This window comes from Rattus norvegicus, chromosome 9, assembly GCF_021556685.1.
Source record: "Rattus norvegicus strain SHRSP/BbbUtx chromosome 9, alternate assembly SHRSP_T2T, whole genome shotgun sequence".
Classification (NCBI taxonomy): Eukaryota; Metazoa; Chordata; class Mammalia; order Rodentia; family Muridae; genus Rattus; species Rattus norvegicus.
The window spans coordinates 53,524,223-53,536,511 of NC_141542.1; the positions used below are offsets into that span (position 1 = coordinate 53,524,223).

General features: G+C 47.4%; 1 protein-coding gene across 2 annotated transcripts in view; it reads right to left on the minus strand.

Moving 5' to 3' along the window:
- Positions 1-260: 260 nt before the first annotated feature.
- Positions 261-12,289, minus strand: part of Uggt1 (UDP-glucose glycoprotein glucosyltransferase 1) — a 113,222-nt gene continuing 101,193 nt past the window's right edge. The window contains exons 38-40 of one of the 2 annotated variants that reach the window (XM_087564676.1): positions 7,137-7,253; positions 6,591-6,744; positions 261-4,576 (exon numbers count right to left, since the gene is read on the minus strand). In XM_087564676.1, coding sequence (XP_087420802.1) covers positions 4,551-4,576; positions 6,591-6,744; positions 7,137-7,253 — 297 coding nt within the window. In that variant the 3' untranslated portion in view covers positions 261-4,550. The remainder of the gene's footprint in view (positions 4,577-6,590; positions 6,745-7,136; positions 7,254-12,289) is intronic. The other variant, NM_133596.2, reaches the window with a different exon arrangement.

The window sequence follows — 12,289 nt, forward strand, 5'->3', positions numbered from 1 at the left end:
CTGCCTCTCATGGTTGGCACTGTGCTTGTCACCCAGGCTCTGCTGGGGGCAGGTCCCAGAGTTAGGGGCCTGGCTGTTGGCCCAAGACCTGTAGGACTAGTTGTGGCCAGACCCTGGAGCCCTCCAACCTCTGAGAAGGAAAGGGCTAGATTACCTTCACACACACACACACACACACACACACACACACACACACACAGACACACACACACACACACACACACACACACACACACACACAATGACCAAGCAGACAGCTGTAAGAAGAGAGGAGGGATTTTATTGTGTTGGACAGAGCTTACTCTCACGGTGACACCTGCATTGGACTAAGACATCCACAACATTAACCTCATCGCTGAATGAGGTGAGGTGTTGGTTTGAATGGATGGTGGGACAGAGTTTCTTTTTAAAACCTAAGCTCTGTCTCCATTTTCCCTTTTCTGGTAGGAAAACAGAGTGCTTGGTAGTCTCTTGTTCCAAACTGCCAATCTTAGGCTAATGTAGTTTGCATCTGGCTAAAGGAATGGTGCCGAGTTCTCTGTCGAGAGTTCAGTGGGGACAAATAAGGTGGTGGGAACAGGCTGGAAAAGACCCCGTGGCGCCAAGTCCTGCTCATACAGCCGGTCACAGACCCTCCACATGCTAAGGACCCAGGAGACTCGGGAGAGGTCTCCTGCTCTCTGTCCCCGGTTTGATGGGCTTCCCTGTGGCATGTGGATACTTGGCACTGACCCTCATCTGCTGCTGCAGACTGTCAGCACACGATGACTCCGTGAGGAGAGTCTGCACGCTTGGCCAATCCACCACTGTTATGTAACACAGAAGAGCTTTCTGTTATTATACAGAGACACAAGACAGCAGCAGTGAATGAGAGAGGAGAACCTTCCAGACACCTGGAAATTTCTGTAACTTCCTGAGTGACAGTGTTTAATGTGCTTGATCCAGCATTTGAGAAGTCCTCAGTACCTTAAGGCAGAGAAGCGGGAGCTCATGAAACTCAACAGAAAACAGCTACCTACTTACTAAACAACAGTATGATGAGCCGTTTGATTGACTCTGTCGCCACACAATATCCCATAAAGCCAAGGACTCAACAACTCAAGAAGACTGAGCCCTGGAAGCCATGCTCTGTGCTGCCAGCATCTGTCCCTCTAGACAGATAGGATCTACCCAAAAAAAGTGCAGGCTCACCCTCCTAACGCCTCCAGTGCATCCTTTCTTTGAGAGTAAGCTCTAACTGGGAAGGGTAATTTTAGAAGGCCGTTTAGTCCTGGAGGATAAGGGCACATGAGGAGCGACTTCATGCTGGTGACCATGTCCAACCAGTCTAAAATATGCCAGTCAAGCTTGCTTCCTGGTTTCCTCTTCCTTCTTTATCTCTGGGCTCTCAGCTCACCCTTCAGCGATTCAGACGAAAACCAGGTAACATACCTGCTGTGAAGTCTGCTTCTGACCAGACAGGCCCAGCGCAGTGCATGCACGCCCGGAGACGATCACGTTCAACCAGAAATGCAGCTCCTGCCAGGGCAGCGATGCCAACTATCCTCTGAAGTCCACCCACATCTCAACATGGGCACCTCCAGTATGCTTTTGGCTAAGCCCAGGACTCTGGAGACCTGTGCCCTGGCAGCTCTAGGTGCCAGTCACGTGCCGCTTTTCACAGAACACAGCAACCGACTCACACTGGCACATGTGACTCTGACATGTCACAGGTCACACTGCCCTAGTGATTCAGAAAGGAAACAATTCTACTCCTACATGACAAGAGGTCAAAGAACCGTTTAGACGCAGGCCAAGAACTTGGAACTTTCCAGAAGCCTGAATAATCCATGTGATCAGTTACTTCCTGCTTCTTGGAGAATAATTCATTTCTTTCTTCAGTCACAGTATGCTCTTACATGGTGATGTCAGGTGAAACTGACAGGGATGCCCTTCCGAGGGGCACTTGAAGGCGGCATCCCATTTGTGGCAGTTGCTTTATCTATAGAGATGATTAATCCACAGGAAGCGAGGAAGGAACCGGCAGAGGAGGGGCCTGGACAGCTTTAGAAGCAGGCTGGGTCTGGCTAAGCCAGCATCAACTGTGAATACATCAAGGTGGTGACACACTAGTGGGTAAAGGACCACAGGGGACCTACATCTTCCTTTTCCACAGAGGATGCACACATGTCTTGGTAAAAAGGAAACTGGTCACCGGGGCCAGCATTTATAAGCACGGACTATTCCCTGCCCAACACTCCAGGCTCCTAGGACACAAGGAGGACGGTTTCTGCTTACAGTTGGGCACAGCAGTGGGGCATCCCTGAAAGCTTAATCCAGTGTGGACATGAAGCCTGAACAAAGGCTGGATCTTAAGATCACAATTGGATTTGAAAATGGGGCAAAAAAATTAATTACTTGATATATGTGTGGTAAATTTTTTTATTTTTAAAATTCATGTTGTAATATACATTGTATCAATAAATGTGCTAGTTAAGCTAAGACGCTAGCTATGGGACATGTTTACCTCAAAGTATCCTCCATGGCCTTTGTCTAGGGATGTGTGCCCCTCCCCAACTTCATAACAAATGACAAAACAGTTTGATACTCCAAGAGTCAAAATACAACATCCTTGGAAACAGCCAGGAAGTAATTTATCCCCAGACACCTTTCCAAGGTCAGAGGGCTCAGCTACAGCCTGTCCTCAACACGAAAGCGCCTGCAGTGGGAGAGGGATGGACGGACGCACGCCCGGGGAAACTCTGGCTGACCGTGTCAGCTTCCCAGCTGGTTTCTTGGGGAATGTTGAGAGCACCGAATTGGATGATGTTATTTTTAGTGTCACTCTTTGTTCTTTTACTTGGAAACCTCAACTGAGGGGGGACACTTGTGCTCTCCCCAGGGCTCTCAGCAGGGAACTCCAGCTGACTGAGTTAAGGGATTTATGCTGGTTCTCTGAGTTCCCAATCGATTTATTTTTTTGTCTCTCGCTATTTATTACTTAACAACTGTCCACTCAAATCCCCAACCATGGCTCAGGTAGGTCATTCTTCCTTGAAACCTAACTTAGATAGATGGGGACTTAGTCACCTACAGTACTCCTTCCTCATATTCAGTCTTTATTTTTTTTGTGTATGTGGGGGTATAGTGCCAGACAGAAGGCAAGGCCTTGGGTTTGCTGGATAAGCTCTCTGTCTGCCACTGAGCCACACCCCAGCTCCCTTCTGATTTTTTAAATCTGCCCCTGTGAGGTGGAAGGCAGCCTGGTGCCCAGCAACACTTACTCTCTGCATAGATCCCTGAGTCCTGGGCAGAGGTGATACTACACACCTACACCTGTCCAGCCAGGTTAACAACCCCTCAAAGGCTCCTCAGCCCAGGCTGCTCCTGAGGTGATGCTGGGCTGTGGCTGTGAAAACACACAAAGCAATGAAGGGCGCTGTTTCAGATAGCAGCAGGTACCTTACAACCAGACCGGACCTTGGCAAGTCTCAAAGGCCAAAAGTGACCGACCCTCAGAGCCAAAGCCAAAGGGAAAGACAGAAGAGTATAGGAAACTGAGTTCCAGAGATAGAGTCATTCCTGGTCATAGGTCTGAGAGCACTTGGGGGAAGAAACATCCAAAGACACAGTCTCCAGGGTCCGAGAGAAAACTCTACAAGGGAAAGGGCAGACAGAATGGTGACCATCCGGATGGAGGCCGAGTAAGCTGAGAGGGGTTACTGAGGGACTCGGGACGCCTATGCCCAGCCAGGTAACTGATAACCAACAGCTTTTTAGAAAGTAGGAAGAAAAGGCAAAACATTTTCATAAATATAAAAATTGTTTACAAAACAATTACCTAGAAAGTTCACTGGGAACAGAATCAAGCTTCCTTTGACTTCAGCCATAGTGGACTGAAGAGAATGGCCAATGTTTCTATCTTCCCTTGAACATCCCAAAACTCTGCTACCTGCTGTTTGTCCAGTCTTATCCACACCACCCCAGTTCTCCTGAAGACCGATTTGCTTAGCAACTGTACTGAGCCAACCCTGAAGACACATGATTATTGGTTTGGCTCAATTAAACAAGGAGCCCAATGCTTGGGAAGGGGAAGGGGAGGGGAGGAGAGGAGATGGGAGGAGCGTGTTGGCGTAGACCTCGAGGCATGGATGAAGCATCTGCCGGCCTGACCTGGTACAGGGTGGGCATCTGCACTGCAGCGAGGGCTGCAGGTAAACTGAGGTAAGGAAGAGCATGGTGACCTTTCTGGCCAGCTCCTGGACCAGCACAACAATGTGTGCTCTGGGATGTGGGCACCGAAGGACTGGGCTTCTTTCAGTTCCCTCTGGCGAGAAGAGAGTCCCAGAAGATCGGTCACTTGTCTTCCTCTGAGGTACAAATCCAACAGAGCCTTAGCCCCAAGGATCTAGCACCCACTAGGGTGCAGTAGTCTAATCAAATGCTCAGATCAATAGGTGTGATACACCTGCCCAATCAGTCAGTTCATCAGCAGTTGTTTCAACAGATCAGAAAAAAACAGCATTTAGTACAAAACTGTCAGACGTGGGTCCCCTATCTTCCTCCAGAGATCATAATTCTTCATGCTTCTGAGATCCTGGGGAGAGAACAACGGAACATGAGGTTTAAGTCATAACCCAGTGTGAGCACAGCCCACAGCACATCTGCAGTCCTCAGATGGTTTACAGAAGCTTGGCATTCACCTTTCTGTATGAAGGTCTGAAAGCAAACCTAAGAGAAGGAGATGGTTTCAGTTTTAAGAACTGCCGCTTGCCCTTGGGCTCTCACTGCCTCTACAAGGGCAGCGCCACACACTTCTTGGAGGCCTGCTGCACTGACACATTCTTTCTGTGAGCCAGGGGAGCTGTTCTCTGATCCTCAAACTGTTTTAACGATGCTAATTGATATGTATCAGGAAAGTAAGCCTCCCTCTCCGCGTGTATTGCTTTTCCCTTGAGTTATTTAAGATGATTCTCAATAGAGGCATTGCTGAAGAGAGAAGCATTTCTTGCATAACATGCTTGTACTTGCTACCATTATTGTACACGTGTCACGGAGCACACGTGCGCACAGGACAACTCTGAGGAGTGGGTTCTCTCCTTTGCTTTGACCTGAGTTGTGGGAATGAGAACTCAGGTTATGAAGCAAGCACTTGTCCTGCTGAGCCATCTCTCTGGCCCATTGGTACAGAATTTAAAGGCTCAGACCCGCTGCTTTTAAACAAGGCTTTCCAGACACACGGACAGCTTCAGCAAGGCTCGTTCACCAGTCTCACCACCGTCCTTCCTCTATGATGGCTTTACCACTCCATCTACATTTGAGGTACAGATACTAATGGTGACTAATGTGATCACTGTCTCCATACCTCACGTATGGCTCTTCTTTTGAACAGTCTGTTCCTTTTCTTTGTCCATTTATCCATAGGTAACTGCATAATGAATTTCTTAAAAATACCTATTTTCATTCTTTATGTGTCTGGGTATTCTGCCTTGTGTCCCTGTACCACATGCATGCTGAGCTCACAAAGGCCAGAAGAGGGCATCAGATGCCCTGGAACTGGAGTTACAGTGATTTTTAAAGCTGAGCTGTCTCTCCTGCTCCAGATCCGAGTTTTTGTGGTGAGTGTGTGACTGTAACCTTCTAGCTATGACACTTATATCCTGCAGTCTCCAGGACGGACTCTCAAGTCACTCCAGATCCAAACTCTGCACTTGCTTCTTAGGATGAGTTTAAAGGAGGAGAAGTTCATAATCAAGAGTCCAATTTACTCACTGGTATAGGCTGGTGCAAGTGAGTTTACCTCTTGGTCCTCTCACTTCCCAGCCTGGCGCAAACCCTCTAGACTTGCATTGACAGACAAGCATATGAGAGTTTATTTGCAAGCTTTAGTGGCTTCAAAAAGAAAACCCCACAATTGCCCCATGAGCGGTTTGCTGTAAGGCTGTGGTAAGTACACTGGCAGAAGGAGAGAGCTGGCCACTCAAAGTAAGCTGTCCTGACGTCTACAGGCGTGCTGGTGGTACACACCAACACCTGTGTGCACCCCACCACCAAATACACACATAGGTACATACACACATACATACATACACACACATACACACACCAACACCTGTGTGCACCCCACCACCAAATACACACATAGGTACATACACACATACATACATACACACACATACACACACCAACACCTGTGTGCACCCCACCACCAAATACACACATAGGTACATACACACATACATACATACACACACCAGCACCTGTGTGCACCCACCACTAAATACACACATACATACATATACATACGTACATACATACACACATACACACACACCAACACCTGTGTGCACCCCACCACTAAATACACACACACACACACACACACACACACACACACACACACACACACAATTTTTGACCAAAACAAGTAAGCACGCATGTTTGTTGGGTGGAGGACGACAAAACTGCATTGAATGTGCTGTTCAGAAGGCTGGCTGAGGGACAAAATGAAAAACAGACCCTGGATGGGGTCAGGGCAAGGGACCCCTCCATTGTCTCGGCAACAAATCGGAAGCTGGGAATGACTTATCCAAAGTCAGGTTCACACTCACCTTCCTGTGTCTCCTCTTCATGCAGGGTCCCCAACTCTTTCTCCTCTTGGAAGAGGGTCTGCAACTGCTTGATCTCCTGGTCGTAGTCTTGCCACTCAGGGACGATCCGCACAGCAGCCTCCAGTTTGGGCTCCTTAGTCATGGGATTATTACACTGAAAACACAACCAACACACCTCAGTGGTGCAAAGGCACTCTGTCCAGATGCCACAGGGCTCCAGCAGCACCCGTGAGACTAAGTAAGGGAGAGCAGGATTTTAGGGCTTGCCTGGCTAATCAGTAAACTGCTCTCAAAACCAAGGTCAGCAACGGTTACAGGTTAAACAGAAACCTGTCCAGGCACAGGGATGAAGTGGAAGACAAGGGTGACGCAGCAGAAAACAGCCCTGCAGGCTGCTGCATCTGGCAAGCAAGGAAGAGCCCTGCAGACGTGACCAGGACATGCTTTGCAGCTCCAAGCACAACTCAGAGAACGCCAACTTGAATGGGCGTTGGCAGCCGCCAGGCTCTGTCACAGGCCCCAGGACAGGGAGGGAGGGCAGCTCACCAGGTCGATGGTCTTGGCCCGCTTCTTAGAGGCATCATCACACCACGTCTCACACCAAAGCCACTCCTGAGGGAGCGATTTGATTGGCACCTGATGGATCATGTTATTGGGCAAATCCTATTTGGTAAAGAAATAAAACACAAAGATCTAAAATGCAGAAAGAAATTTAAGTAAGCAAGCAGTGTTGGCTTAGAGTTCAACTGGAGGGCTGGAGAGCTGGCTCAGCATTAAGAGCATCCTGTTCTTCCAGAGCGCCGGGTTCACCTCCCAGAACCCAGGGGATCTGATGCCTCTTTCTGGCCTCTGCAGACACCTACACACACCTGCACATTTCCACGTATAAGCACGTGTACACATAAGTAGAACTTAAAAAAAAAAACACAATAATTCTCCCTCAGCTAGGAGCCAAAGGGGTGACTATGCAGTTCATTCAGGGCATTAGCACCTCTTACAGAGGATCCAGGTTGGTTCCCACCATCTGGCCGCTCACAACCATCTGTATCTCCAATGCTAGGGAATCTGGTGCCCTTTATGGGCTCCTCCAGCTCTAGGCACACAGATGGTACATATACACACATGCAGGCAAACATGTATACATATAAAAAAGAACCAAAACAACACAAGCAATATTCGACTACATTTCCCAGTATGAAAGTAAATTTAAAAAATTCCCATTGTTTTGCTTTGTTGAGTCTGTTGCCCATGCTGGTCTGGGTCTTGGGAAGTCCTCGTGCCTGGCCTCTCATGTGCTGAGATTACAGAGGTGAGTCACCATGCAGCCTGCTCACTTCTGAAGGGTCTTACACTCTATAGTTTTCCAGAAGAGAAGCACTGACTTCCTGCTCCCAAGTGCCGGGGCCCACATTTCTCCCACAATAAAACGTTCTACTGTCCTAACACTCTGGGGGAAATCCAATATACCACTGGAATAAATGCATAGAACTGACTGGCTGAAGCTTGTAAAGAATGGCTGAGTGTAGCACTGTGCACTGCAATCCTAGCACTCTGGAGGCAGAGGCAGGAGGGTTCACAGTCACTGAGTTCCAGCCAGCGTGGCTACGTGAGATCCTGTCTCAGAACCACAACCAGGCCACACCAAGTCATCTGTTGCAAGCAACAAGCACCACAGCCTTATATGCAATGGGGTAAGACAGACAGACGGCTCCTGTGCTGGTCTGAACACGGATCATAGGTCTGAATACTTGATCCCACATGGTGGAACTATTTCCACCAACCATATGGGGCCGGGTCAGGAGGTGTGGCCTTGTTGGAGGAGGTGTGTCACTGGGGGCAGACTGACATTTCAAAAGACCTACACCATCTCTCTCCATCTCTCACTCGTAGTAAAGATGTGAGCGCTCAGCTGTCTCTGCTTCCATGCTTTTTGGTTTTTGGTTTGGCGTTTTCTTTGCCTGACTATCAAGGACTCTGACCCTCTGACACCACAGGCCTAGCTAAGGCTTTGCCAATGGCCTTGGTCATGGTGTTCTGTCACAGAAATAGAAAGTGACAGAGAAGTTTCCTTCATCAAACCCTGTCAACAAAATAAACTGAAATGATCAAATGTCAGTCTTGGTCTGAGTTTACCTCTAGACACTGGAACCTGCACTACTGTGGTAAGAACAGTGTCCACTAAACGCCATGTTCTTCAGGAAGAACAAACCTACTTCCAGCATCAGCAGATGAGGTAAACGAGACTATGGATCCCTGAGATGCCGAGTAGCTGACGGTGTTAGGAAAGACACATGGTTGAGGCTGGGAGTCAAGTGGTTCTGTGGTGTGTGCTCTGCATGTACAAGGCCCCGCTCACTGTCACCACCACCATCAAAGAGAATAAAAGCATAAGCTTGCAGGCCTCAAAGACCAATAAGAGAACAGCGACTCTCAAAGCCTGGTGTTCTTTCTCTAGCACAGGTGCTTAGAGATGCCTTCTAAGGGTTTCAGTAGCCACCCATCCCCAGCAACTAAGATTCACATACAACGCTTGTTGTTGACAGGAGTTCTGAGGGACCAGCTCTGCATACTAAGGACACAGCTGCAACTTCAGGGTGAACTACTGGGGTGGTTTGAAGGAGAATTCCCCTCACAGGCTCAGTTCTTGAGCTCAGTTCGCAGCTGGCTGGGCTGTTTGGGAACATGGTGTGGCCTCTCTGGAGGAGGCGCACTGTGAAGCACTGTGAGTTCATAGCCCTGCTCCCTGCTCTACTCTTGGCCTGGAGTTTTCAGTTGATCTCAACCCGAGGATCTGGGAGCCCACTGTCAGTAACACACAGTAGCTGACCTGATTTAGTCCCAGCCCACAAGATGGAACCCATCCCTGTCACTGCTTGACTGACCAAGAACCTGAGACTAGACAGCCCAGGAACCTAGGTAAAACAAAGTCCTTAAAAAAACCTATTGTCCTTCAACAAAACAAAACACAGAAATAAAACGACCCCTACTGACATTCTGCTACAATCATAGTTCAATCATGGGCCTGCACAGGGTCCCAGAGCTGAATGGAGAAGTGGACACTGTTCCATTGCTAACCTAGAAGCTAGCTCCAATTAACAACCACTGGCAGAGGAAAACTTAGTTTCCTTCAAGGAAGTCTCCTTGGTGAAACAAACTACTTAAGGGCAGGCTGCACGCCTAGTAGGAGAAGCCCAGTAGGAGAAGCCTAGTAGGAGATGCCCAGTAGGAGAAGCCTAGTAGGAGAAGCCCAGTAGGAGATGCCCAGTAGGAGATGCCCAGTAGGAGAACCCAAGTAGGAGATGCCCAGTAGGAGATGACCAACAGAAAAGCTCAATGGTATCTTTGGAGGTTCTCGGATTCATAATGTCACCTTGGGGCTTTTTCCCTTTAAAAAAATTTTTGTCTTCTTTTAATTATATATATAATGTCTATTATAATAATTTATATTATATTTTATATTATAAAATATACCTACACCTCCTTTGCAATATATATCATGGCTTCCAGTTTGGGGTTTGGTTTTTTTTTTTTTTTGGTTCTTTTTTTCGGAGCTGGGGACCAAACCCAGGGCCTTGCGCTTCCTAGGCAAGCGCTCTACCACTGAGCTAAATCCCCAACCCCCCAGTTTGGGGTTTTTATGGGATTGCTAAGTATGCAAATGAGTGGGTTTCTGATTCTTGTGCTTTTTCTTGCTTCTATTGGTTTTGTGAATGTGTTAGCTTTTGTTTTATCTTTTTATACTGTATTTTATTATTATCCCTTAGAAGCTATTTTTCTACTAAGAGACAGAAAGCAAGTGAATCCAATGTGAGCGGGGGAGGAATGGGAAACTAGAACCAGGATATATTATGTGAGGGGGAAAAAATCTATTTTCAATAAAAGAGAAAAAACAGAGAAAAGAAACACGGCTGAGAGAAAACATGAACAAAAATAGTCATATGCACAGAGGTCATGAGGTGAAAGCCAGCAGGTGGGTCACAGACCTTGCAGTCCAAACAGTTGCTCTGCATGAGACGGCTGCTAAAAATAAAGGTAGAGAACTTCAGCACAGACTGAAAACAAAAATACTGAAGTGGAAGCAAATCTGTTAACTAAAATTAGGGACGAACCCTGAAGAACAAAGTACAAAAGACTAAAATAACAAATTAAATGAGAAGGGAAGGGGAGGGGGAGGGGGAGGGCACCGAGTAAAGGCAGATAATTAGTCAGGAAGCTCTACAGAGGCTGGAGAGATAGCTCAGTGGTTAAGAGCACCGACTGCTCTTCCAGAGGTCCTGAGTTCAATTCCCAGCAACCACATGGTGGCTCACAACCATCTGTAATGGGATCCGATGCCCTCTTCTGGTGTCTGAAGACAGCTACAGTGGACTCATACATTAAATAAATAAATCTTTTTTTAAAAAAAGGAAGCTCTGCAGGGCGCTGCCTAAAGACAGTCAAAGACAATTTCCAAAATAGAACAGAGTCACAAATTTTAAAGAAAAAAACCACAAACCCTGCTAAAACCAAGTAAGAAAGAGGGAAATGGAGGCAGAAGTACCTGGTAGAGGGATCCCTGGGAACGTGATACTAATGTAGCATGAAGCGGCCATGCGGCAAGCGCCTGTGCCCTTAGCCCTCGGGAAGCTGAAGCAGGAGGATGGTAAGATGGAGGCCAGCCTGGCTACAGAACTGAGCTCCAGGCCAGCCTCAGCTACAGTGTGAGCCCATCTCAAAAAAAAAAAAAAAAAAAAAAAAAAAAAAAAAAAAAAAAACCTCACAACAACACTCCACCAGCCAACCACCACCTGCCCGTGCCCCTGAAATACAGATCTCGAGCACAGCCAGAAGACAGTGATCTCAAAACAAATTATTCAGGGCGGCAGGTAACAGCCCAGCTGGAAACTCAGAAACCAAAGGCAGGAAAGAGGAATGACACTAAAACTTCTAAAAGACAGAACTGCCAAGTTGCAGGCTTAAATTCACTGAATATATACTCCAAGCACATGGAGCTGCAGGTGTGTCTGGTGCTGGGGTCCGGCCAGCACTATGAGGTCCTGGTTAAACCACAGAATGATGTTCCTCCAAAGTAATGGGGATAAATACAAAAGAACAAAGACAGATTCTTTCCTCACATTCTCTGCAAACCAACCAAACTTGTGGCAAAGACACAACTGCTAACAGTCCAAAGGAGGAGCAATGGAGTGGCTCTTATATATACACTTCTAATGCTAGCTAGCACTCATGCAAATCGTACTGACATAAATTAAGATGTTAACGGCACTCATCAGTACACAAAAACCAGCTCAAAAACATGCAGCGGCATGGTTCACATAAGTGAAATGTTACAAATATTTCAGGACAGGGTGGCACAAGCTTGTAGTGCCTGCTTCTCAGAAGGCTGAGGCAAGAGGACTGCTGGAGTCCAGAATTCACAGCTAGTTTGGAAAGCGTATTTCCCAAACTTTGTTTTGTTTTTGAGACAGGGTTTCCTTGCTGTCCTAGAACTCTCTATGTAGACCAGGCTGTCTCTTCCTCCAGAGGCTAGAATTCAAGGTGTGCTTCACCATGCATAGCTAAAAGGAAGGACAGGAGGAAGAGGAGGAAGAAGAGGCGCAAATGGAGATCAGCTAGTGAAGGACACACAAAACTACAAAGGAATGTGAATAGAGGGCACACATCTCCAGGGCAGCAGGGGACAAGAGACTGAAAAGAAGCAT